The sequence below is a fragment of the Crocodylus porosus genome, unplaced genomic scaffold (assembly GCF_001723895.1).
Source record: "Crocodylus porosus isolate Cpor-Errol unplaced genomic scaffold, CroPor_comp1, whole genome shotgun sequence".
Taxonomy (NCBI): domain Eukaryota; kingdom Metazoa; phylum Chordata; order Crocodylia; family Crocodylidae; genus Crocodylus; species Crocodylus porosus.
This window is the reverse complement of record NW_017728943.1, coordinates 7353444-7377303: the sequence shown is the minus strand read 5'-3', so window position 1 is coordinate 7377303 and position 23860 is coordinate 7353444. Positions and strand designations below refer to the sequence as shown.

Genomic DNA, 23860 nt, shown 5'->3' with positions numbered 1-23860 from the left:
AGCCTCACACTATCAGGGCTGTGTACCAGGCCCAGGCAATCCAATGGTACAATCCCAGTTTGGGCTTACCAGAGCTCATCCCCTGGCCCCAGTGGTACAGGGATGATCCCCAAACCCTGGCCCTTCAACCCCCTTGCTCCCGCTTACCTTCAGAAGCAGCTCCCGAGTCCTGCCTGAAGTGGAACGGAAGGTGCAGCTGCTGGAGCTGCTCCCACCACCCTGCTTGTGCTGTTGGCCACTTGTGCATGTGTATGCGTATGCACATGCACATGACGCCCTATGCCCTGCAGCCCCAATTTTTTTCTCCCCTTTACTTCCCTTCCTCCCTTTCTATAAATGTCAATGTTCATTGATGTTTATCAATAAAATCAATTAACATTAAATCTGGGTTGGCAGGGAGGAGGCAGCAAGTACCTCCTTCCTCCTCCTGTACCTCCCCAACACATTACCAGTGGCAGCCAGGGTAAAGGAAACCCAAGGGCCTGTACTGGGAGCAAGCGAAGTACTTCAAATATTTTCTGTTTTTCTTTTTCTTGGTGAATGCTACTGCAGGGTGAGGCAAACCCCAAGTGGAACATTTCTTTGAGCCAGGACCAGCACCTGTATTTTGGTGGCTTTTGTTTCCCTGGTGGACTGGAATGTGGCTGTAGGGACAGCAGAGACCCGTAAAAGGTATGTTCTGAGCCCAAGATGGGTAGAACCTGAAAGGCTTTTGTGGAACGGGATAACAAGACCAGTGGCTTAAGCTGCCTGTGCAGGAGTCTAATGGGGCCTGGAGCCTAATGTCATTAGGGCATAGCCCAAGATGAGCCAGAAGCTTGCAGCACTGAACAGTTGGCTCCAAGCTAGAAGGAAAAGCCAAAGTAAAAGTGGGAGTGGGCCAGGAAAGCCATGGTCCAGACAAGGGTTCCCTTTCCCAAACCTCTTTCCGTACTTCGGGCAGCCTTCCCTGTCTAGTTTATGACATTGAGACATGGCAGGAAAGAATATAGGGAGAGAGAACAAAGGGTGCTAGCAGGAAGAGGTTCTTGAAGGCAGGTGAATTGCGTTGGCACCCATGGGCATTCTACAAGGAGCTATTAGTAGAAGACAAAAAAAGCAGAACTGCTTAATGACTACTTTGCATTTTTTTCATAAAAAAACAAACAAACACTGCAACCAGGCTGCTAATAAACGTAATATAAAAAAGAAGAGGTAAGAGCTGTGGGTCTTAAAAAGCAGAGCACATCACAAAGCTTTTGACAAACTTGAATGAATTTAAGTCAGCAGGGCTTGATGAAATTCATGCCAGAGTGATAAAATAATTGCCTGAAGAAATCTGGGAGTTACAGGAAATATTTGGAAAGTCATGGATGACAGGTAATGTCCCAGAGGACTGGAGATGAACTTTAAGAAATGAAAGAATAGGGAATTGTAAACACAAAGAAGAATGAAGGCTGATTGCTAGTAGTCAACATGAATTTATTACAAATATATCACACCAAACCAATTTGACTTCCTTCTTTAACAGACTAATTAGCTTGTTGGATGAAGGGAATGTAGTGGACATAATATGTCTGGATTTTAGTATGTCTTTTGATGCAGTTTCATATTATCATAAGTAAACTATATAAATGGGGAATACATAGAATTACCGATAGGTGGATGTATACTTGGCTAAATAAAAGTAAGCAGAATGATTGTTAATGAATGACAGGAAGTTTAGTGTGGCTCCACAAGGGTGTGTTCTGTCTAGTGCTATTTACTATTTCTGTTAATGACTTGGATGCAGGAATGGAGAGCTTTATGATCAAATTTACAGATGATACAAAACTCTCAGGGACTGCAAACACTTTAGAGAAATAGTGTTCAACTTTTTGATCCATGGGCCAGATGAGTGGCACAAGGCCTGTCTGTGGGTCAGATCAAGCCCTGGGGCCTGGTACTACCCTCTCCTATCCCCCATAGACCAAAATTAAGTCCTGGTGGCCTGCTGCTGCTCCCTCCTGCCCCCCCACCCAGGCTTGGGCCGTGGGGCCCAGCATCATGCCCATCTATCGCTATGCTGATATTGGGTGCTGGATCCAGTGTTCAGGGCCCAGGGTTTCCCATGGGTCTAGAGATTTGGCAGCAGAGAGAGGTGGCATTGCTCACCTGCCACCAAATTTCTGGACATGGTGCCATGGGCTGGAAGTTGAACACTCCTGCTTTAGAGGATTTGGTTAGAATTCAAAAGCATCTTGATAGACCAGAGACCCAGATGCTAGAGCATAGAATAAATTCAAGACAGAGATATGTAAGAGAAGAAAAACTGAATGTACAAAGGTAGACTGTGAGCTAACCACAAGCACAACAACAGGAGGAGCTGAGCCACCTGTCCCCACCAACCTCCTCTGAAGTGCCTTCCAGAGAAGGAGACCTGCCTCTAGGGGAACTTTGAGGGGTGCACAAACTCAGATTCCCCCTTGTTCCCCCAAATTTCCTTTGCTATGGCCCTCAGCTCCTCTGCTTCCAGATCCAGCTCCTCCTCTGTCACTGGAAGACTTATGCTAGGAACTGAAATTGGGGTGGAGAATGTCATGCTGCTGCTGGTTAGTGGTGTTAGTGCTGGTGGTGCAGGTGCATGTACAGGCACTGCTACTACCTCCTTGCTCCCACTAGCAGCAGAAGACTTATTTCTGCCATGAAAGAGGGGCAGGGGGAACTTGCAGCTCTCCCTCTGCCCCCTCTCCCTGCTCTGCCAAAAGACCTGGCACCTACTGTTCCAGCATGCTTCATAATGTTTTGTGTGCTACAAAGTGTGTGTGTGTGTGTGTGTGTGTGTGTGTGTGTGTGTATGTATTATATATGTTGTGCTTTCCTGCACAGTGATGACACTGTCAGGGAAAACACAGATTTCTTTTTGTGGGGTGAAGGAATCAAGACAGACTAACAAGAACAAATAAGAGGATTTGGGGGGTGGAAAAAAGATGAAAGGAATGGATAGGAATAACAATAGGTATTTGTTAGACCCCAACTCCATGCGGTGCCCAATGACTAGGGACACAACGATCCAGTTGCTCATAGATCCTGGTATTCATTAGCCACAGCAAGCAGGGAGCAAACACCAGCAAACATTGCTTGCAACAGTGTTATTCAGAATGGAGACAGCTTTGGGCGAGCTCCCTCACAAACACCCAGTCTATGCACATGGGGAGCAGCATTGAACAATATTTTTTTTCACATTTTATACACCGTGGTTTATGCTCATTAACATTCACTCCACCTATGTCCCTCCTCAGGTTCCATCCATTTCTCCTCCCATCACAAGCTCTGCCTCAGTTTACTGTTTACTTCATTAGCATGGAATTGCCTATGCATTTTATTCATTTACATGCCTCTCTGCTAAGACACATACGTAAGGCCATGAACTCAGGTACTCTCTGTCAATCACTGTTTTTTCTGGTTCTTGCTGACTTCAGTACCGTCTCCAAGGTCTTGCTTCTGCTTTATCTCCTGACGATAGCTAGTGGGCTGCATCTTGTTTTCCTTACACAATGGGCTGTAACACTGTGACTTTGTTAGAAAACTGCTTGCCTAAGCATTTGTAAGGTTATTTTTAATACATCATTCTGCCTTGTGACCAGCAGCTCTGCTGAGACACAGAAAAAAAGGCCTTTATTCAGCTGCAAATCCAGTGCTCTCCAAAAATCCACATTATTGTTACCCTAACAGTATTGTAGGCAGGGGTAAGTAGGAAAGGATTGGATACAACTTACAAGAAGAGAGGCTAGCTACCAAGAGACTAGATAGCAAGCCAAAGCTTTTCAGATGCTGCTGGTCCAAGAGAGACAGAGCTCACAAAAGGCCAAGGTCACTTCAGACACAGCTTGATATGTTGTTTCTATGTCCCTCCCCCAGAGCACTGTGAGTGGAAGGGAACCCAGAGAAAGATCAGAGTCACTGGCCAACTACAATGTCACTGTCAGAGCAGTCTTCCCCCCACCCCCTCTGCCTTTTCCATATTTGGAAGATTATACCACCCCACTCCCTCTTCTCAGTTTTTGTGTCTTGCAAGCCTTCCAAATCTCTGAATCTCTCTGAATTGATTTGGAGGTTTCCGAGGGCTTTGATGATTTGGGTAGTCCCCAGTGGCTGCAGCAGAGAGCTGCAGCTGACTCCGAGCTGGTAAGTACTAGTGGTGGGGGCGAGCGGGCTGGGGGAGGGGACCATACTTGAACTATATATAGCTAGTTGGAGATTTGCCATACATTTGTTCACAACATTACCAAACCATTGCTCATGGTCCAGACAGAATCACTGCTACTCTTCCAAGCAGGAACAATTGGAAGTCCTCACACACAGTCATGGAACTATGACCTGACTGGAATCACAGAGACTTGGTGGGATGGCTTGCATAATTGGAGCAGTCATGGATGGTGTGGTACAGGGCATATAGGCTCCGGGCAGCTGCAGCAAGAAGGGGAGGGGCTGCTTTACCCCTGCACAAAGCAGCAGCATCTGCCTGGCCACTGCCGCTGCTCAGTGTGGGCAGGTGATTCAGAGCAGGTGTGGGGGTGGGAGTGGGGTTTGGTGTGCAGGTTTCAGCTGACCCACTCCAGCCGGGATGAGTCAGGAACAGGCACAGGGCAGGCTGTGTTTGAGGCTGGGGCTGTGCGCTGTTGGTGGTGGCAGGGAGGAGCTGCAGGGTGCATGGGCTCTGGGCTGTTGCCCTGACGGAATGGTGCTGACTTGCCCACAGCAGCTCTATAGATCTGCCTATGTGGCCTGTGGGCCCAAATAATTGCCCACCTCTGGTGTAACACATTGGGGTCCAAGGGGAAGCTGTGATGCCCCCTGGTGACTCTGCAACCATGCTCCACTCTGCCCCTAGGGTGCCTTCCCATCTTACCAACCGTGCCTTGATGGAATAATAAGGTTAACAAGGAGGGTGCCCACAGGCCTTTTCATGGGTCCCAGTCTAGGTGAATCTGCCCACTGGGGCTACCAGGCCCTGTGCAGGGCCTCTATGGTTCCCAGACCCCATATGGGGCCTCTCTGGTTGATGTGCCAGCTTGGCACCTGAAGTCTTGAGAGTTAATTGTGCGACTCCAGTCCTCTCCTACACCATGCCTCAAGCCTCATGGGTGTTACAATAACATTATTCTCCTGTCAGGGCTTCAGCCTCTGCCCCTTTACTCTAGCTAGGCCTTCTAGCTCAGGCCCACTGTATCAGCCCTGGCTTTGAGGCACTAGCTCTGATTTGGCCCTTTTGGGCACTGGGACCTTGTCCCCTGTCAAGCTGTGCCCCAGTCAGGCACTGGGCCCATGGATCCTGTCTGGCTCTGGCCTCACTCTCTTCCCACTCCAGTCTCAACAGTGATGCAAGACTTGAGTGTGCCCCTGGCAAGGCTCAAGGCAATACTGTGCCCTCAGGCACTAATGGGACCGCTGTATACCACCTCTACGGTCCCAACCCAAACCACCGGTATAACTACAACATAAACTTAAGCTCTTGGGCTACAACATAAATACCAAAAGAAGAAGCAGCCCTCTGTCCCTTTAAGAGGAAAAATTGTTCCCTCATCTCTCACCGAGGATAGCCTCCCAGCCCTGGGCTATATCCAAGAGAGCTCCCCTCGCCTCACTGGGGCTCTGTACAGCAACACAGTCCCTTCAGGAGCCCTGCTGCCAGGAGCTCTTCTTCTGAAGGCAACCAGAGACAGACTAATTTGCTAGTCCAAGCCTCAGGCTTATATTCTCCCAGGGCCCTGCCCCCTTCCAGTCGATAGACTGCCAGGGCTGCCCTCAGGTGCCTGCTAATTGGCCCAATTGCCCCATTGCTATGGTGACCCCATTGCTGCTGCACCTTGCCTCGCCTGCAGTGTCCCCTTGCTGGACTGCTTCCTTCCCTTTAAAGGAATAGAGAGCCCCAGGCTTTCTGTTACACATGGGCATAAATTATTCAGGAAGGATAAGCAGGGGAGAAGAGGAGGGGGAGTTGTCCTTTATGTGAAAGAGCTGTACATCAAACAGCTCCAGTATAAAATTGGAGATAGCCCTGTTAAACGTCTCTGGGTTAAAGTCAGAGGGGACAGCAACATGTGTGATGTGGTGGGTGCCTGGTATAGATCACCAGACCAGTATCACAGGCCGAGGTTCTCATGGGGGACTTCAGTCACCCTGACATCTGTTGGGAGGGCAACACAGCAATGCACAGGCAATCGAGGAAGTTTTTGGAGAGTGTTAGGGGACAACTTCCTGGTCCAAGAATTGGAGAAGCCAACTAGGGACCATGCTCTTTTTGCCCTGCTGCTCACGAACAGTTAAGAATTGGTGAAGAGTATAAAAGTGGATAGCGACTTGGGCAGAAGAGATCACTAGATGATTGAGTTCAGGGTCCTGAGGAAAGGAAGGAAAGAGGGTGGCAGAGTAAGGAACCTGGACTTCAGAAAAGCAAACTTCAATTCACTCAGGGAACTGATGGATAGCAGATAACTGTAGTAAAAGAACAGGTTAGGGACTCTGAGAAAAGGTGGATAAACACAAGAGCATGGGGCCAGACATGATGCACATAACCCAATGGATGTGATGCTGAATTGGCTGATGTGATTGCACAGCCACTGGTCATTATCTCTGAAAACTCTTGGCGATCAGGGGAGGTCCCAGATGATCAGAAAAGGGCAAGATCCCTTCCCATCTTTAAGAAAGGGAAGAAGGAGGATCTAAGGAGTTACAGACCAATCAGCCTCACCTTAGTCTCTGGAAAACTCATGGAACAGTTCCTCAAAGAATCCATTTCTAAGCACTTGGGGGAGCAGGTGATTAAGAACAGTCAGCATGGATTCACCATGGTTAAGTCAAGCCTTACCAACCTGACTGCTTTCTATGACAAAAATAACTGGCTCTGTGGATGTGGGGAGATTAGTGGATGGGATAAACTTTGACTTTGAGCCCAAAAGCTTGCAGAAAAAGATATTTTTTTTTGTGATTTCCCAGTTGGTCTAATAAAAGGTATCATTTCTGAACCAGGAGTTCTAGACTTTTGCATGACTTTAGCAAAGCTTTTTTTGATATGGTCCCCCACCACATTCTCACAAGCAAGCTAAATATATCTGGGTTGGATGAATGGACTGTAAGGTGGGTAGAAAACTGGCTGGAGCATTGGGCTTATAGGGAAGTAATCCTTGACAGAACAAGAAGCAATGGTCTGAAGTTGCAGCAAGGGAAGCTTAGGTTAAATATTAGGAAAAAACTTCTCTCACTAGGAGGGTAGTAAAGCACTGGAACAGGCTACCCAGAGAGGTTGTGGAATCTCCATCCTTAGAGGTTTTTAAGACATAACCTGATAAAGCCTTGTCTGGGATGATATAGTTGGGGATGGTCCTGTTTTGAGCAGGGGGCTAGACTAGATGATCTCCTGAGGTCCCTACCAACCCTAATTTTCTATTATTTCTATGCTTGGAATGTAGTGACCTGTTAAATTCAAGACATGTTAATGAGATAATCCTTTCCTGAAACGGAAGGACATAGCAACAGAAGAGTGAATTGTGCCTCCCCCACCCCCAGCCCCACCCAAGATGAGAGAATGGATCTGTGCATTCCAGAGAGCACATTTAGACAGACAGCTAGATAGATAGATAGATAGGCCTGTTAAAGCAGGGAGAAGGCCTGTCTCTGGAGAGTGCATGGCATTGAACCTTGATCAGTGGGGTGAGTAAATTTATAAAAGAAGATATATTGTCATGGAAAAACCTGACCCCCAGGTACCTGGGAGGGCTATCAAAACAGGGAGGCAACAGGGAGGCACCCAGAATCAGTATGCATATTGATCAGCTGGGAGTGGGAAGTGTTCAAAGGAAGGGCCATTATCAGGGGAAATCCAGGTGCCCAAGCGGAAAGGAATTATTTGGAGAATTCACCTGCTTTCTGAGGATTGCACAGAAAAGAAAAAAAAGATCAGGGGAGCTGGCTTTAAGGTATTTATAAGGTGCCTGATGGGAAGAAAAGGTCTTGAGTTACTTTTTATTGTGTAATCTGTCTTTCTTGTCCAATAAATCTTGTTTGTTTTGTACTATGTATATATATTACACACACACGTTGCAGGGGAGGTGAAATGAATGTTCAGTGCAATTGACAATTACAGGTATATAATCTCTGCAGAGGTGAGGATCTATATTTTGCAAACCAAGGGTGAAGATCCCAGGAGCTGGGAAAGTTTCGCTTGCCAAGTGTAAAAGACTATGGCTCTAAGCCTTTATCACCCGAATGTCTTCTACTTCCAGCATGCTACTCTCACCACCAGGATATGGGCTAGCCATTCCCCAGAGCACTTTCTGTCTATCCTACTGAAGCTGGGCAGCCAAGAGAGTAAGAGTCAGGGATCTAGAAGGATAGCAAGCAAGGAATGTGACTTTGTGGCCCAGTGAAAAACGGCTTGTGGCCTGCAAAAGAGGGAGCTGGGTTCTGTTTCCAAAGATGTTTTTCCATGTGTTGAGCAGAGAGCCCAGGGCACTGCAGCCCAGTGTTCAAGGACAGAGCAGGTACTGCCTAGGCAGCAGCAGTGCAAACTTCCCCCACCAATGTATTTCAATCAGAACCTGAGTAGGGCAGGGGAGGGAAGTGTTATTTGCCTTTTCAATCTCCCTGGCAATGGTGACAATTACTGAAAAAACTAGGATGATGGTCTTGCTATACACTGTGCTAGGACTTGCCAGATCCTTTTGCACAACCTCCTAAACTGTGATGATTTCCAGTTATAGCTGGCTTTGGCCAATCAAACCAGCACCCTAGAAAGTGAGCAGCTCCACATTCCCTTACTAATAAGCTGAGCTACCCCAGCTGCTGAGCCAAATCATCCACATACCCTGATGTGTCTTGATCAGGTAGCAACTGGCAGCATCTACATAAGATGCTGACTGCACAGTTGTTACTATGCAGTCATTTAGTACTGGCGTTACTGCACAGTAACATCTCCACATAGCTTTGTGGTGATGCTGACTGTGCAGTAGTTCATTACTACTACTGCACAGTAAGAATCTCATGTAGATGCGACCACTGTGTAATGCAAAGATAGGTACAGTGCCCTCTTCTTCAGAGGTAGAGCTGAGCCCATACTGATCTCAACAGGGAACAGCTTTGCTTCCAATCACCTTGGGGGCGGGGGGGTGGTCATGATCCCAAGACATTCACCTACTCAGTGCAGGAAAGAAAATAAGAGATGAACTTTACATTACAATGGATAATTACTGTGATGGTTCCCGGACTCCCAGGCCACTGTTTTAAACACACAATATAAGCACACTCAGTCTGCACAAACACCCTTCTACTTCATTTGCCTTTTATGTACAACCCCCCAACCCTGCATATGTACACTCAGTGTGTGGCTGTATGCACTGTCCCTCTGTCTGTTGTTCTCAGCATGGATGCATACACTGATTCAGAAATTCATAGGATAAGAATGGTCCTTACCAAGTAAGGCTGCCACTTCATATGCTTTCTTCTGTTCAATGGTCTCGTAGTTGAGTGCTTCAAAAAATATATCCAGCACAAGAATATTCTCTCTGCACAAACAGGACAATGGCATCAGAACACCTGCTGCCTAAAGCTACCTGGGCTTTGTAAGAAGAAGTGAAGAGTGACCCATCTCCTCTCTTCTACTGCCTCTGAAAAAGTCTCAGCACATCAAAGATACATTTCTAGATTCATGGATTTAAGGCCAAAAGAGCCCATTCTGATGACCCAGCCTGAACTCCTGTGTGGTACAATCTAGAGAACTTCACTTAGGGGAGCCCCTCATGCAGCCCAGATACTATGGCTGAGCCAGGGCAAGCCACTCAGTCTTCACTGCATCTTTCTCTTGTAGGGAAAGCCAGGTTAGATGTCATGTGACAGAGGAATGCTGGTCACCTGGAACTGTTGCTGGTCCTTTCACAATAATCACACATATAGTGTGAGATGGGAGTGGGGCTGAGGGTGGGGCAGAGAGGACGAGTCTAACTCCTTCACTAGAACTCTTCATTCCAACCATTTATCCAATGCAGAGTACTATTCACTTGCTAAGAGGAGCAGCACCTACAGTTCAGAAATGGACGCTAAGGTTATATCTTCACTTCCAAAAAAGCAGTGCTTTTACCTCACCAGCATTGTATTGAGGTAGAACAGGAGGGTCAAACTCATTTGTCCCCATAAGCTGGATGAATAGCATGGGTTTCCCTGCAGGCTGGATCTGGAGCACAGGGCACCCTGTGGGCTTGGCACTTATACACAGGCTCTGGAAGTGGCGGGGGAGCTTTAATTAGAGCAGCTCCGAGAGCCACTCTAATTAAAGTGCCCCAGAGCATCATGTCTACCAGTGTCCCTGCACTGATAAATGGCAGCAGGGTGCTTTAACTAAAGCTCATCAAACAAGTTTTAGTTAAAGCACCCCCATTGCTATTTTTCAGCACAGGGACGCTGATACATGTGATGCTGGAGTTTGCTGGGGCACGATAATTGCCATGTAACTACATCACATTGAAGCAGCCTCACTGCACCTGTATAGGTGCCCAAAGATTTGAACTGGTCCACAGGTATCCAGCCTCTGGCCTGTATGTTTAACACTTCTAATTGTAGAATTCTAATGGAGACAAGGCTCTCAAACCAAGGGGGTGAATCCCAAGTGGGAGCAGAGAGTTGACCTCAAGCAACTACATTGAGGAAAAACCTACCTGTGTCTTATCTGAGGAAAGGTTTTACATGGCATATTACATGGCACTTTATCTTTGCCATGAATGCATCACCAGTATTTGGCACCAGTACCAGCTGAGTTAAGCACTGAATTGATATGGCCCTTGGAAGCCTGCTCTGAAGAAGCTTTTTACATTATAAATTAAATTAGATAAAACTGTTATAGCACTGGTGCCTGCACTTACGAGATGTATTTTTCCGACTTGTTGAATTTTTTCTCCAGATACTTGGCTGAAGTCTTGCTGGGGATTTTCACCATGGATAGCTCTTTGTTGTACCTGGTTAGGTTGCATGGTGTGCTGCAGATACAGTAACTGCTGTCCTTTTCAACAAGCATACCTAGAAAAAGACGAGGGAACTAAGTCACATGGGATTACATTGACATCCACTTTCAAGAGTTACTGGGCATAGCCTATAAATATGCCCTTTCTTTGATTCAAAGCAGATTGGGAGTGGAAGGGGCAGGCAATTCTACCCAGGGAAGGGTCAAACAATCAGCAATATGTAAAGGCCATTTCTGTCAAATTCCCTGTCATTCAATCCACCACTTCACTACTGTGGCCATTCCTACCAACCTGTAACATGGGAGAAGCCTGTCCCATGCACTCATTCAGATTCTGGGGTTTGGCTGGGGATGTATAAAGGAAGAGAAGAGACCCAATGTTATGGCTGCCTATTCAGCATAACTGCCAACTAGTATAGTTCTTGTACTTCAAGAGGTTGCATTTGGATAAACTATAATGGAGGTGATGTGATGGGGGGGAGGTGCAAGACAATGACATTGTTAAAAGTATCTAAGTGACTTAGGAGCCTACAGCTCATTTTCAAAAGAAGCTTAGAGCCAGGTACTTAGAATGCTTAGGATCCAGGTACTTTTGAACCCCCTAGCATGTCATTTCAAGTGATTTCAATGGCAATTATGTGCCTTGGGTGCCTTGAAAATTCCTGTAGGTCCCTATTTTGGGGATTAGGCACCTGAAGATCTTCAGAAAAACTCCCTAAGTGCCCAAGTCACTTTAAAAATAGGACTTAGTCTTCTAAGCTTCCGAGGCCCAGACTCTCAAGATTATTTTGATAGCTGATTCCCATGATTTTTAATAGGCGTTAGGTGCCAAGTACCAGATTTGGGCCTCAGGCAGTTTTGAAAATGTCCTAAAATATTTTAAGACACCTTTGAAAATAGGAATTGGTCTCCCAAGTAATTTTGTGCTTTTAAAACTGTTATCCTTTATTTTTATCCTTCTCAAAACATGATTACCTTATTAGCTGAGATTGCTCTGGAGGTGAATTACATGGTGATTAAAAGAGATTAAAGAATATGAAAATGACCAATTACAGGACCTTCTATCCAAATATTCCTCCCATTAGCCTTGCAGTTTGGATACTTAGCTAACAACAGTATTGACATGTAAAGTCCCAGTCTTTTGTAAACAACCTTCACTGGGACCCACTGCACATCCATAGGAACTTCACTGACACATTAATACAAGAGATGAATACATTCATCAGAATCCACAAGGAGTGGCCTAATACACAAAGAATTGGTAGGCATGGCCAGAGTTAAGTTTGTTTGTGCACCCATCAGTGTAGAGTCTTCCCTGTTGTACCTGAGGGCTTGTTTCAAAATGATTCATATTGACCTTTTGAAACTCTGCAAGAAAAATTACCTCTCCTCACGAACTAACCACAACAGATTAAGAATATTATTGTTTGTCACTGTCACAGCAGTCATAAACCAGGACCTTATTGTGCTAGGCACTGTATAAACAGCGAGAAAAAAGATAACCCTTGACCAATATAGTTGTCTTTTTGCTACCAGAAGTGAGCCACTTACACACCTGCTGTAACTTCTAAAGGCCTAGAACTGCAGGGTTGGGTTGGACGCAGACCACACAGGTGAATAACACAGACATTTCTGAGAGCTCCTGCAAGCTCAGGGGAACCATAGCAAAAATGTGTGCCTTTGCCATGTGTCAGTGATAGTACCGTAACATATTTTAAGAGCCCCAAAATGAATGGACAGTGCCTAGTTTGGGGTGACCCATGGGTGTGGAAGACATTCAGGAACAACAGTGAAGCTCGGTGCTGGGGGGTTAAAATTTCATGATGGTTGGGGTGTGATGATGTTGAACAGCAGGGATGGGACTTAGTCTATTATGGATCTTCTTAAACCTTCCTGCTGGCTGCTTTTTCTGACTTGGGCCACTTGCCTGCCCCGGCCCTGCTTCCAACAATATGCCATATACGATTCCTCCAAATTGGGGCTGATACACGCCCAAAACATGCTGGGCTCTTGGGAATATTGTGTGCACTATTTATCCAAATTTCTCTTCTCTAAAGCATGCAACTGAGGAAATGTTGCTGAGAAGTATTCTGAATGAAGCTAGGGCTTGGTCCCATAGTCCTGGAGTACCCAGCAATTGCTGTTGTCTTCAGTCCCATCACAACCTATTTGTTTGCTATCTGCTGTATGTTAATCGAAGAATACAGTCAGGCCTCGATTTACACGGTGGTTATGTTCTTGAAAAAACACTGTGCAAATAGAAATCATGTAAAAAGATACCAAGGGTCTATCGGAAATAAGGGTTTAGGTTCCAGGCTCACAAGATGATCTCCCATTTATCCAACCCCCACCTCCACTCTTGCACCAGAAAGAGCTGGGGTGCACTGAGTGGGCAGCAGCAGTGCTGGGAGAAGGCTATGGTGAAATCTGGGGTGGCTGCAGCCCCCTCGCCATAGTCCGCTCCCAGTGCTGCCACTGTCTGTCCTGAGCTCAGCCTGGTCAGCCCCCACTGAGAAGCTCCCAGTGTGGCCCACAGCTGCAGCCCTCCCCACCCCATGAAGATCCAGGGGGCACATACTTCCCATGTGCCCTGGGGTGCATGCAGTGGCAGTAGCTGCCCACCCCTCCCTTCCCCCGTGCCTCCCAGATGAGCCACAGCTCCATCTTGAACCCGCCCCACCCTGGCTGGCCAGCATCTGCCCCTGCCCCCTTGCCCCACTCCCTCCCTCACCACGGGGGGCCATGATCTGCACCTCCTTTCCCTCCCCCTCTCCCCATCCACCACACCAGACTTACCAGCTGCACGCAGCTCTCCAAGCTACCTGGCTGTGCTCCTCATTGCCTACATACTGCACTGTGGCTGCATGCATGCACGGGCATTTATTGGCCAAATTATTGGCCACATTGGACCGATTTCTGATACACCAATTTTCTTTATTGCACGGTGTAAAAGTAAATCCATGCCGTGTACAAAAATAAAGGGTCACAATTAATTGACCATGCATAACTGAAACCATGCTGCAAAAATACCATGTAAATCGAGGCCTGACTGTACTGATAAAGAGACTACAGGCAGCTTGGGTGGTACCCCCTCCCCCCGTTTGATACCCACATCATCCACCACCATTGTAAAGGGTCCAAGTGAGCCTGATAATTCGTGGCTGTACTAACCTAGAGCAGGTTCTGCACATTCCTTATACTGCTCAGGAGTACAGAAAGGTGCATCCCCTGCATAGAAAAGAAACAGAAGACAAGAGGGAAATACACAGAGTCAGAAAACAGATGCTGGTGTCAGAGCATCAACTAACACGTTTGGCATCAATAGCATGAAAGCAGCCATACTTATGTATTAGACAACCTCTTGTTAGTGTACCCAGTGCAAACAGCCTAGGAAGAGGTGCATTTGGGGACAATGAGGCTGGCAGGCAGGGTGCAGGGTGAGATGTGAAGCAGGTTAGAGTCAGCATCTCATTGTAGCTTCCCCACTGGAGTTAGGTACTCTGTATGTAAAACTGGCAGGATGGCACAGAGCTAGGCCACTTTGTCAGATTTCTGGGCAAGGTCTGTTTGGCCTAGATCAGCATTTGGATTGGAGGCTTGAAAGTATCATCCAGGTTCTACATAAAGCAGTCATTGATCAAATAGGTTGCCTCTTCCTCCTTTTCCAAACTAAACAAAAGACTTGGCATGGTGCAAGAGCACTATAAGCAAATGAATTTCTCACACCTGCCTGTACCCAAGTATGTCTGCATGGAAGTCTTAGTCTTACCCTAAAGTCATCAAAACAAACCCTAAATCTCATTTCCAGCTTCCCCCAGAAGTTTGTATTTCCTGAGTTTCCCCTCAATGGGCATCTCTTTTGATGCTCCTAATTACTTTTCTTCTAAGATCCTTAAACTCCTTATTCTTCAGGACTGAATTTATGCTTCTGTATCTGTGCTTCTGAAGTGAACCCACATGGTCTTACTGCTGGCTGAATCAGCATAAACAGCTCTGCATCTGTATGGAGGGGTCTTAGCACTTCGCACCTTATTGAAAACACACTGTGCTAAAGATAGGGCATGAAATACAGTCCCCAACCATTTGAGGCCATCCATGAGCACAAGGTGCAGGTAATTAAATTCCTAATTAGACCACTTTTATAGGTTCAGTGGAGCATAGTTTCCTTCATCATCTCCAGTGAAAAGATGCTAATCCTGCTAAACAGTGTTTGCATTCTGCCTCAGAGGTGTCTGGTCTTCAGTAGTCAGTAAATCAACCCAAGAATGCAGTTTGTGCCTTAGAATATATGTGAATAATGCTGCTCCTCTGTATGCACTTGTGCATATTAACTACAACCTGGTGACCCCCCTGGATTCAGAGGGGTGATGATAGTCTTATAAAGTCAGCCTACTCATTCAGGCAGGTGGGGTGAAAGGAGGATTCCATTAGTTTCAGTGGAATTCCTGCCACTGGTTTCCTCCTGCATTGTCATATTTAGTGGGTTCTTGGGTTCTGGGGGTGCAGCTACATGAGCTGCTATGTCATCATAGCAATGAGCTACTATGCTGTAAATCATTGCTACAGTGATGTAGCATCGCTGGACATGAACTGGGGTGCCAACGCTATTGCACAGTAGCAAGAATCTACTGCACAGTGGCTCTTTGCTATTAAGCACTAGCAGCTAAAAATAACTGTGCGGGATCGGGACTGTGCAGTAACTGTGCAGTCAGGTGCTCGTGTAGACGTGGCCTGGGTGTAATTTTATCCTGTCAATCAGAACCCACCCACAATTTAGTGGGGTGTCCTAGGTGCTGGGGTTTTGTTTGGCAGGAGACCAACTCCTTCCAGGTTGGGCAGTGAAGGTGGAATGAAGGAAATATTGATGTCCAGATGCTGTGGTCAGGGTAGGACTGTGGAGCATGGAAGGAAGCAAGCTTTTGTATTTCATCCACAGTGAGACTGGCCAGGGAGTAATTTAGGATCTTGATGGCTACTGTCATAGAATCATAGAGAAGTAGGGCTGGAAGGGATCTCCAGAGGTCATCTAGTCCAGCCCCATCTGAGGCAGGACTATCTCTATCTAACCACTCTATACAATCCATAATATAAACTACATAAAACTATCATCAGCCCTGACACAACACAGACCTAATACCCTAACCTGTCGCTGGTAAAGCAGGGGACCCATGGCAGCAAATGCCCTGCTTCTATGAAATGTCAATATATGCTCAAGAGATTTAGGATGAAGGGCTGCTACAGATGAAGGCAAAAACACCCACAGTCTGTGCCAATCTGACTATGGGGTAAAATTTTCCTGACCCCAAGTATGGCAATCAGTCTAACCCTGAGCAGAGGGGCAAGACTCTCCAGCCAGGAAAGTCTGGCTTTGGTACCAGCAGGAGCATTGGCACACCCCAGTCAATTTATGTTGCATGCTCAGACGGGTTAGTTAGGGATGCTCTGCAATTTAGGGGTGGCAGGTGCCCTATGGCAAAGGCCTCTTTCCCCAGTGGCTTCCCAGGGTGCTCTCCTGTTCCAAGTTAAGCCGCTTAACTCCTGTTCTGAGTTAAGCTGCAGTACTTCAGGCTGCTCTATGCAGCTGTAGTGCAAAGGAACCAAGCAGAACTGATTTATTTGGACACTATCAAAATCAATAATTCATCTCTATGAATATTGCAACAATGCAGGGAAGTGAAAAAGTCATACTACCACCTCAATTAGATGCAGTGCTTTGGTAAGCAGTTTTCAAACAGTTTATAAAGGTCAAGGTCTTCCAACAGTTCTTTCAACTACAGAACTGTTCCAATAAAAGATATCACAAAAAAACCCTGACTTTCATCAATATCCCAGTGCATTTTGCAAACCATGAACTTGATCTCACAGTCCCTACAGAGCAAGGTCAACGGAACCTAATTTCCGATTGCCGCTCCATAAGTAGGGAAGTCAGGGTTCCCCACTCAGCCTGACCTGTCCCTCTGATTGCAAAAGAGCAGGTCTGGCTGTGCAAGGAAAAGCTCCACTTTCTCTGTTCAGTCAGACCCATCTCCAGTGATTGCTAGGAACACGTCTGGATGAGCAGGCAAAGCAGGGAGATCACAGTGCCCCTTGTCCTACACCATCAAAGGTTAAACAAAGGGTGATGTGTGCTTTGCTAAAGGATGCAGATCGGCTATGTCGCAATACATCATGGCACAGCTGATCCACTTCATTCAGCAACATCTATTTCTAGCTTTTGGTACCATTCTCACAAGCTTTAAGCCAGTCTAACAAGCTTGTATGTCTCTCCACTTCAGGTTTCAATTTAAATCAGTCTAAGTGTCATGTGTGTCCATACCCTTAAAGGGCTTCAAGTTCAAGAGTAAACATCGCTACTGAATTGGCCACCAAGAGTTGGTACGTGAAATGATCTCTAACTAGTGCAGGGCAGAAGGTGCCAGAGGAAATCCTTAAACTCTGGTAAAGTTCAGCACAGTCTCTAAAGCCTGCTCACAGCACCAGTGGGATTGGGACACATTAGAAGTGCAATGTCCTTCTGCAAAATCATGTGCTTAATAGGGCAAGTGCATGATTAACTCCCCATGTGCACATTCTTATTCCATAACAACAACAACAATACCGCAAATGAGTTTAGTTCACTTGGAAGGGGGTTAAACTAATCTACAGTAAGGCACACAAATTCTGGAAGGAATGCATCACACAAATAGTTAATCAGGAACAGCTCTACTGCTTTAAAAATAACATCTGGCCTTAATCCAATTTAATTTACAAATAAGTAAATGATCTACATTGCTGCACATATTCCAAGACACTTTGTGCAGACTGACCTGGCATGTGAACCATTTTGCAGTTGCAGTTCTCCACGATGTATCGAGTTTCACAGTCAATCCTGCAAGCTGTGATACTGTAAACAGGAAAGAAGGCTAAGCCCATATCTGAGGAGCGACATTCACCCCATGGAGGGGGCAAGTATGTCAGCTGCAAGAGAGGGAAAAGCCATTAGTTAGCAGGGTTGAGAAAGCAGGCATACTGGTCACATCTACACAAGCATTTGATCCAAGATCAGGTTATTTGCAAGTAAACTACTTGTAAGTAAGTTCTCCCAGGCAGGTGTCTACACATGCAGGGACTTAAGAGGAGATTAGCTGCTCCAGGCAGCAAACTGCTGCTACTTTCTGTGGCCCTGCAATGGGCCCTGCCACCATAGGAGGGCGCGAACTCGAGGCACCGGCTGCAGCTGCTGGCAGCCATCTTGAAAAGCCAGCCTCCCTTCCTGTTCACTGGCATACAGTGCTCTGGGTGCACGACAGCCCCTTTCCTGGCCAGAAGCAGCATGCACAGTACAGGGACAGCACGTGGTAGCTCTCTCCTTGCTGCCTCTGCATCCCTGCACCATGGCTGCTCCAGGCCCTGCCCCTGGCAGCAATGACCAGCACCCCAGGCTCCTGCCACTGTAGCCTCCAGGCCACCGCACTGACCCTGCTGGCCTCCTATGCCAACTGCCAGCTTGTACACAGCCCTACTGGCTCCCCAACATGCAATGACTACCTGCCCAGCTGCAATGTGCCACCACCACACAGCTGCTGCTTGGACACTGTCCAGCTGGCTGGATCCCAGCAGGGACACTGATGCCACTGCCAGGCCACTCTCACTATTCTGTGCCTCTAACCCTGCTGCCTCTGTGATCAGCCAGGAATGGTAGCTGCACATTTTCCAGCAGACCAGGGATGATGAGCTGTGGCTAGAGGTATTCAGGATGATCCAGGCCATCTTTCTGGATCTTCTGGGGAAGCTCCACCTGCGCCTGGAGCAGCAGGAAACTGCCATGTGGCCACCCCTCCTCATGGACACCAGCCTCCACTATGTGAGTGCTGGCTGCGTGGGCAGTGCCCATGATACCTGCATGTTTTGCAAGTCTACCCTGCCTGCCCTGGTTCAGAGTGGGTATTTCATGCTGGGGGTGCTGGACCTCCAGCTGGGTACCATGATGGTCCTGCCCCTCCTCATCAGGGACCCTACCTACTCACTTCTCCCCTGGTTTATGCAGCCCTACACTGGCCAGCTGGACCCCTGCCAGGGCCACTTTAACTGCTACCTGAACTGGATCTATGCCCTGGTGGAATGTGCCTTCATCCACCCCAAGGGACACTGGTGCACCCTCACTGCCCACTTCGAAGTTGCTGAAGACAGCACCCCCAGGGCCATTGTCATAGCTTGCCTGCTGCATAACATCTGTGAGACCCAGGGGGAGCTGTTTTGTGAGGCCTCTGTGGAGGAGGTCTGACAGCCTGACAGCAGGAGCACCAGCTGTGGTAGCAGCAACAGCAGTGGGCCCCACCTGCCGAGGCCCTGGGATAGCCACCCACCTGCCAATGGGGACCAAGGCACCACATGTGAGAGGTGCTGGACTACCACCTCCTCCTGCACTCCCCACTATAGCCTGCCTGGACAGCCACCCAGAGACACCCCCACCCCTCCCAGCCACCCCCAGCACCACTTTCACTACAGCCATATCTCAGAACAACAATTTTTATTCCCCTCACATCAAACAGACCTCCCCTCCCTCCCCAACAAAAGAGCCCCATGCCTCCCTACCTCCCCCAAAAACAGATCTCTCTCCTCCCTCCCTGCCAACAAACAGACGCTCTCCACCACACTCTGACAATAAAACACCCTCTTCCCTGTGCAGACTATTTACAAGTGGAGTGCTGTGGTGTGTCTGTGTGCCCTTCTCGCATGGGCAGCTGTGGAGTGGGGGCATGTAGGGGGCAGAGCTTTGAGATGGGCAGCAAACACTCTGGCCTCTGGCCATTCCCCCATGGATATGCATGCTGTGGTGAGCCCAGCAGGTCGGGGGTTTGGCCAGGGCAATGGCAGGTGGTGTTCCCCTGGTTCTGGCAGCCTCCCCTCTGGCAGCTGGTGTCCAGGGCGAGCAGGTCTGGCATGCCATTCTTGCCTTGCTGCATGCAGCTCCAGCTCAGCACCCACTTGGGGACAGGGTGTGTGGCCTGCCTCAGCTCAGCTGTGGGGGCTGGGTGGCAGGAGACCCGAGGCAGAGCCAGGATAGGAGTTCCTAGCTGGTGAAGGCAGCACTGGACCTCTGCCCAGGCCCAGCTGGGTGGTGGGCTGCTGCCAGGGGGCAGGCCAGGCTAGGGTCAGGGGCCAGGCAGTGGGCAGCCAGGATGGTGTCCAGGACCCAGCAGTCATCCTTCGTAACCTGCAGTTCCTTGCCCAGGACTGTGCTCTGCTCCCACAGAGCCTCCAGCTGTTCATGCTTCAGGGCCAGGGCCTTTGCCCAGAACTCCTGTTCTGCCTGGTCCCATGCCTTCTCATGCCAGTTCCACATCTCCTTGCATCAGTCCTGAGCATCCTGGCAGGCCATGTCCTCCACCCACCAGGCCCAAACAGCCTTTAGATGGTTCTCTGATGCCATAACCAGATCTTCCAGGAGGAGGGTCCTGTCCTACATCCTTCTTTGGTGGAGCTGGAGCATCCACAGGATCCCAGCTGTGGACGGCAGTGACCCTGAGCCCATATCCCAGCTGCCACCTACAGCCTCTTCCCCATGTGTAGCTTCAGGGCCTGCAGAGCCATGAGAAAGAAGCTGTCTGTGAGAGTTTGCAACATTTCTGAGAAAAGATGCTCTGTTCCAGGGGCTGTGCGGGGCCTGGCCTTAGATAAGGGGGTGGGTGTTCACAGGTGGCCAGGGACCATGGTAAGTTGGGTGGGCAAACATGCCTTTCCTGTGTATGTCCCGGGCACTGTGTGAGGAGCTGTTTTTGCAGACCAACAGGTGTCTGACGCACAAGGCCCTGCTGATCACCATGGTGCCCCAGGCTCACTTGCACACCTGGCACAGGACCCTGAGCTTCAATGGTGTGGGGGGGCAAGCCCAGGCTCCTCTGCAACCTCTACCACCACCTAGAGGGCTATCTGTGGCTGTGCTAAATGTCTCTGCCCCCCACTACTGAGGAGGACATTGTTGCCAGCATTTTCACATTCCTCAGTGTGTGAGAGTCCCATGTCTTCCTAGCTGCGGCAGTTTGAGCTGCTTAATAATGTTTTGCACTGTTTCCCACCTCCTTGAATGCTGTGAGGGGGAACCCAGCTAGGGAAGTGCAGCCGGGACAGCTGGGGAGCCGGGGCAGGGACAGAGGCTGGGGTGGAGGGCCCTTCCTCCCAGTACAGGGTTTACCATGTGGCCAGGGCTAGCGTGGCTGGGGGCTCTGGTTAGTCCCAGCTGGTGATGACAGCTTGTGGCTCCTGGCAAATTCATCAGATGGCAGGGCACAGTGTAGGCAGCTTCCCCCACCTGGCAGAAGATCTGGTGCTGGTGATGGCTGGCAGTGACATGGCTGGCTGCATCTCATGGCTGTGGCCAAGGCTGTGGAGATGTCGGGGCAAGCACGCAGGCTCCCTAAGCTGCTGGTGGAGGCTGCATGCAGGGAGCTTGTTAGGACAGGGTGCTGATGCCCCAAGAGTCCCTCCCCTGGCAACACATCACCATGGGTGCCAGGCTTGGGCATGGGTGGGAGCCCAGCCAGGCTGCCCATGCTGCTGTATACAGTACAGCTGTGGCCTGAGTCCCAGGGCATTAGGATCTCTGTCAGCTGCCACATAAAGGGCATGGTCTTGTCGGCAGTCTCTTAACTGACAATTGTGGTGCCAATGGACACCCACTGTGCCTGTAAGGCCTTGGCCTTTATGTGGCACTGCCACACAGACTGGTCATGCCCTTGCTTCCACATCTAGCCTGACAGCCCCTCATACACATAGATATTGGAGCACCCACCCTGCACAAACTGCCACTGCACCTCCTCCTTGCCCCACAGTGCCATGAGGTTACCAGTCTTCTCCATGGACCAGTTGGTGCCCCAGGTTGGCCGGGGGGGGAGGGGCGGGGACTGGCATGGGTGATGATAAGGCTCCTGTGCCAGCTCTCCAGGCCTCTGTATGGCTGTCCCTGTACTGCTGGGCCTGGGCAGCTGCCTGCAGTGCCCAGTTCAAGGGCACAGTGTGGGACTGGCAGCTGTGTAGCAAGGCAATGCCCCACAACACCTGCAGATTCTAGGCAGAGTGCTGGGGGTGGGCTGCTGGTAGCTGGAGCTGGCCTCAGTGGCTAAGAGCTGCCTGCAGCTGGGCCTGGGTGGTGACAGGTCTGGCAGGAGCCTGGAGCAGCTTGCAGGCCTGGACAGCACAGGCCTGGCAGCTGCACAGCACTGCAGTGACAGGAAGTGGCGCTGGTGCGCAGGCAGGCTGGTTCAGCTAGTCTTTAGCCTGAGGAGGGGAGCACAGGGGCCTGGAATAGCCTCAGGCTGTTGTCTCAGAGCTCAAAATGCCTGTAAGCTTTTAAGGGCCTTAGGTAGGGGCTGCCATAGAGCAGGTCTAGCCCAGGGGAGAAGAGGATCCCATTCTCTGAGCCCTGGGGCTAGCTTGGGTTGGCCCCCTAGTGGCAGGGCTGACCGGGAGCAAATTTGCTCCTGGTTGGCATCTACATGTGCCTTACTGCACAGTAACTACTCATTGCAGGTAGCAAATTTACTCCCAAGTAGTGTAATTTACTGTGCAGTAAGTGTATGCAAATGTAGACACACGTGCTGACTGCTCAGTAAACTATGCTACTGCTCAGTTAAGTGTCTTATATAGACATGCCCACTGAGACCTAAGAGAGCCTTCTGTGACCTTATGGGAACTTTGTGATAGTTTGGCGAGGTCAGACTTGCGTAAGAAATCTTTTTTGGCTATCTCTCCATATGAGGTAATATCTGTTGGGGGGTGGGGAATTATTGGTGAGTATTAAGGTAACTAGAAGTCCAATCCATGCTCTGAAAGTTTTTCCACATATATGACAGAGAGTGCCTTGGGGGGAGGGGAGGAGGAGTGGAGGGAGCACAGCTGTGGGCCAGGATGTTGTGTGCTTCCCCTCCTCCTCTGCTGTTTCTCAGCTTCCTTAGCAAGATGGTTCTCTTCAAAGTGGGCTGTAGCTTGATGTATGGTGCAGTGCCATTGACACGTGTTACCAGCCAGCACTTTAGAGTTTGTAAGGTTGCTGCCACCTTTCTTAAGGTATACTTTCAGGGTGCCCTTGTTGCACTTCCTCTATTCTCCGTGGGTCTTCTTACCATGACTGAGTTGAGAGAAGAGGACTTGCTTTAGGAGGCAAGTGTCAGCCATCTGAACACAGTGGCCAGCCCAGCAGAGTTGATGTTTCATGATCTCTGCCTCAATGCTGGTTTTGTCAGCTGCAGAAAGAATGCTAGCACTGGTGCAGTGGTCTTCCCATCTAATGCAAAAGATCTTCCTAAGGCAACGGTGATGGAACCGTTCCAGGCACTTAAGATGGCTTCAGTAAATCATCCAAGTCCCACACCCATAGAGGAGCATGGCGATAACCACTGCACTGTAGACCAGGATTGGAGTTACCATCTGCAGATCTCAGTTGGTGAAGCAGCTTTCTGAAGGATACGCTGGCACAGTGAATTCTGTGTTTGATTTCTACATCAAGACTGACTGACAGGGAGAAGTGGCTGCCAAGGTATGGAAAATGCTCTACATTTTCCAGTGGTTTTCCACCAAACGTAATCTGTGGTGGGAGGGGGGCAGCTTGTTCTGGGACAGGGTGATGGAGCACTTTGCTCTTCTCAGTATTAAGGGAGAGTCCCAAGCTATGAGAGGCACCTGAAAAAGTTCAGTGATGAACTGCAGATCGGTCGCAGTGTGTGAGGATAACAGTCATCAGCTGCAGTCTGTGATGCCAGTCTTGGTAACTTTCATTTTGCTGTGAAGGTGCTTCAGGCTGAAAAGCTGATCATCCATTCAATAAACGCCAGTTCCAGGAGGAAGGTGGTCATGGATAAGAAACAAAATCACAGCAAGACAGATGGAAAAAAGGGTTGGGGCAATTACGCAACC

The 23860-nt window shown here is 48.8% G+C and overlaps 1 protein-coding gene across 1 annotated transcript in view; it reads right to left on the bottom strand.

The window, feature by feature from the left end:
• Positions 1 to 23860, bottom strand: part of LOC109319006 (acid-sensing ion channel 2-like) — a gene marked incomplete at its 5' end in the record, with an annotated part of 433500 nt that overhangs the window by 54035 nt on the left and 355605 nt on the right. The window contains 4 exons of the mRNA XM_019548525.1: positions 9430 to 9521; positions 10872 to 11025; positions 14141 to 14197; positions 17776 to 17926. Coding sequence (XP_019404070.1) covers positions 9430 to 9521; positions 10872 to 11025; positions 14141 to 14197; positions 17776 to 17926 — 454 coding nt within the window. The remainder of the gene's footprint in view (positions 1 to 9429; positions 9522 to 10871; positions 11026 to 14140; positions 14198 to 17775; positions 17927 to 23860) is intronic.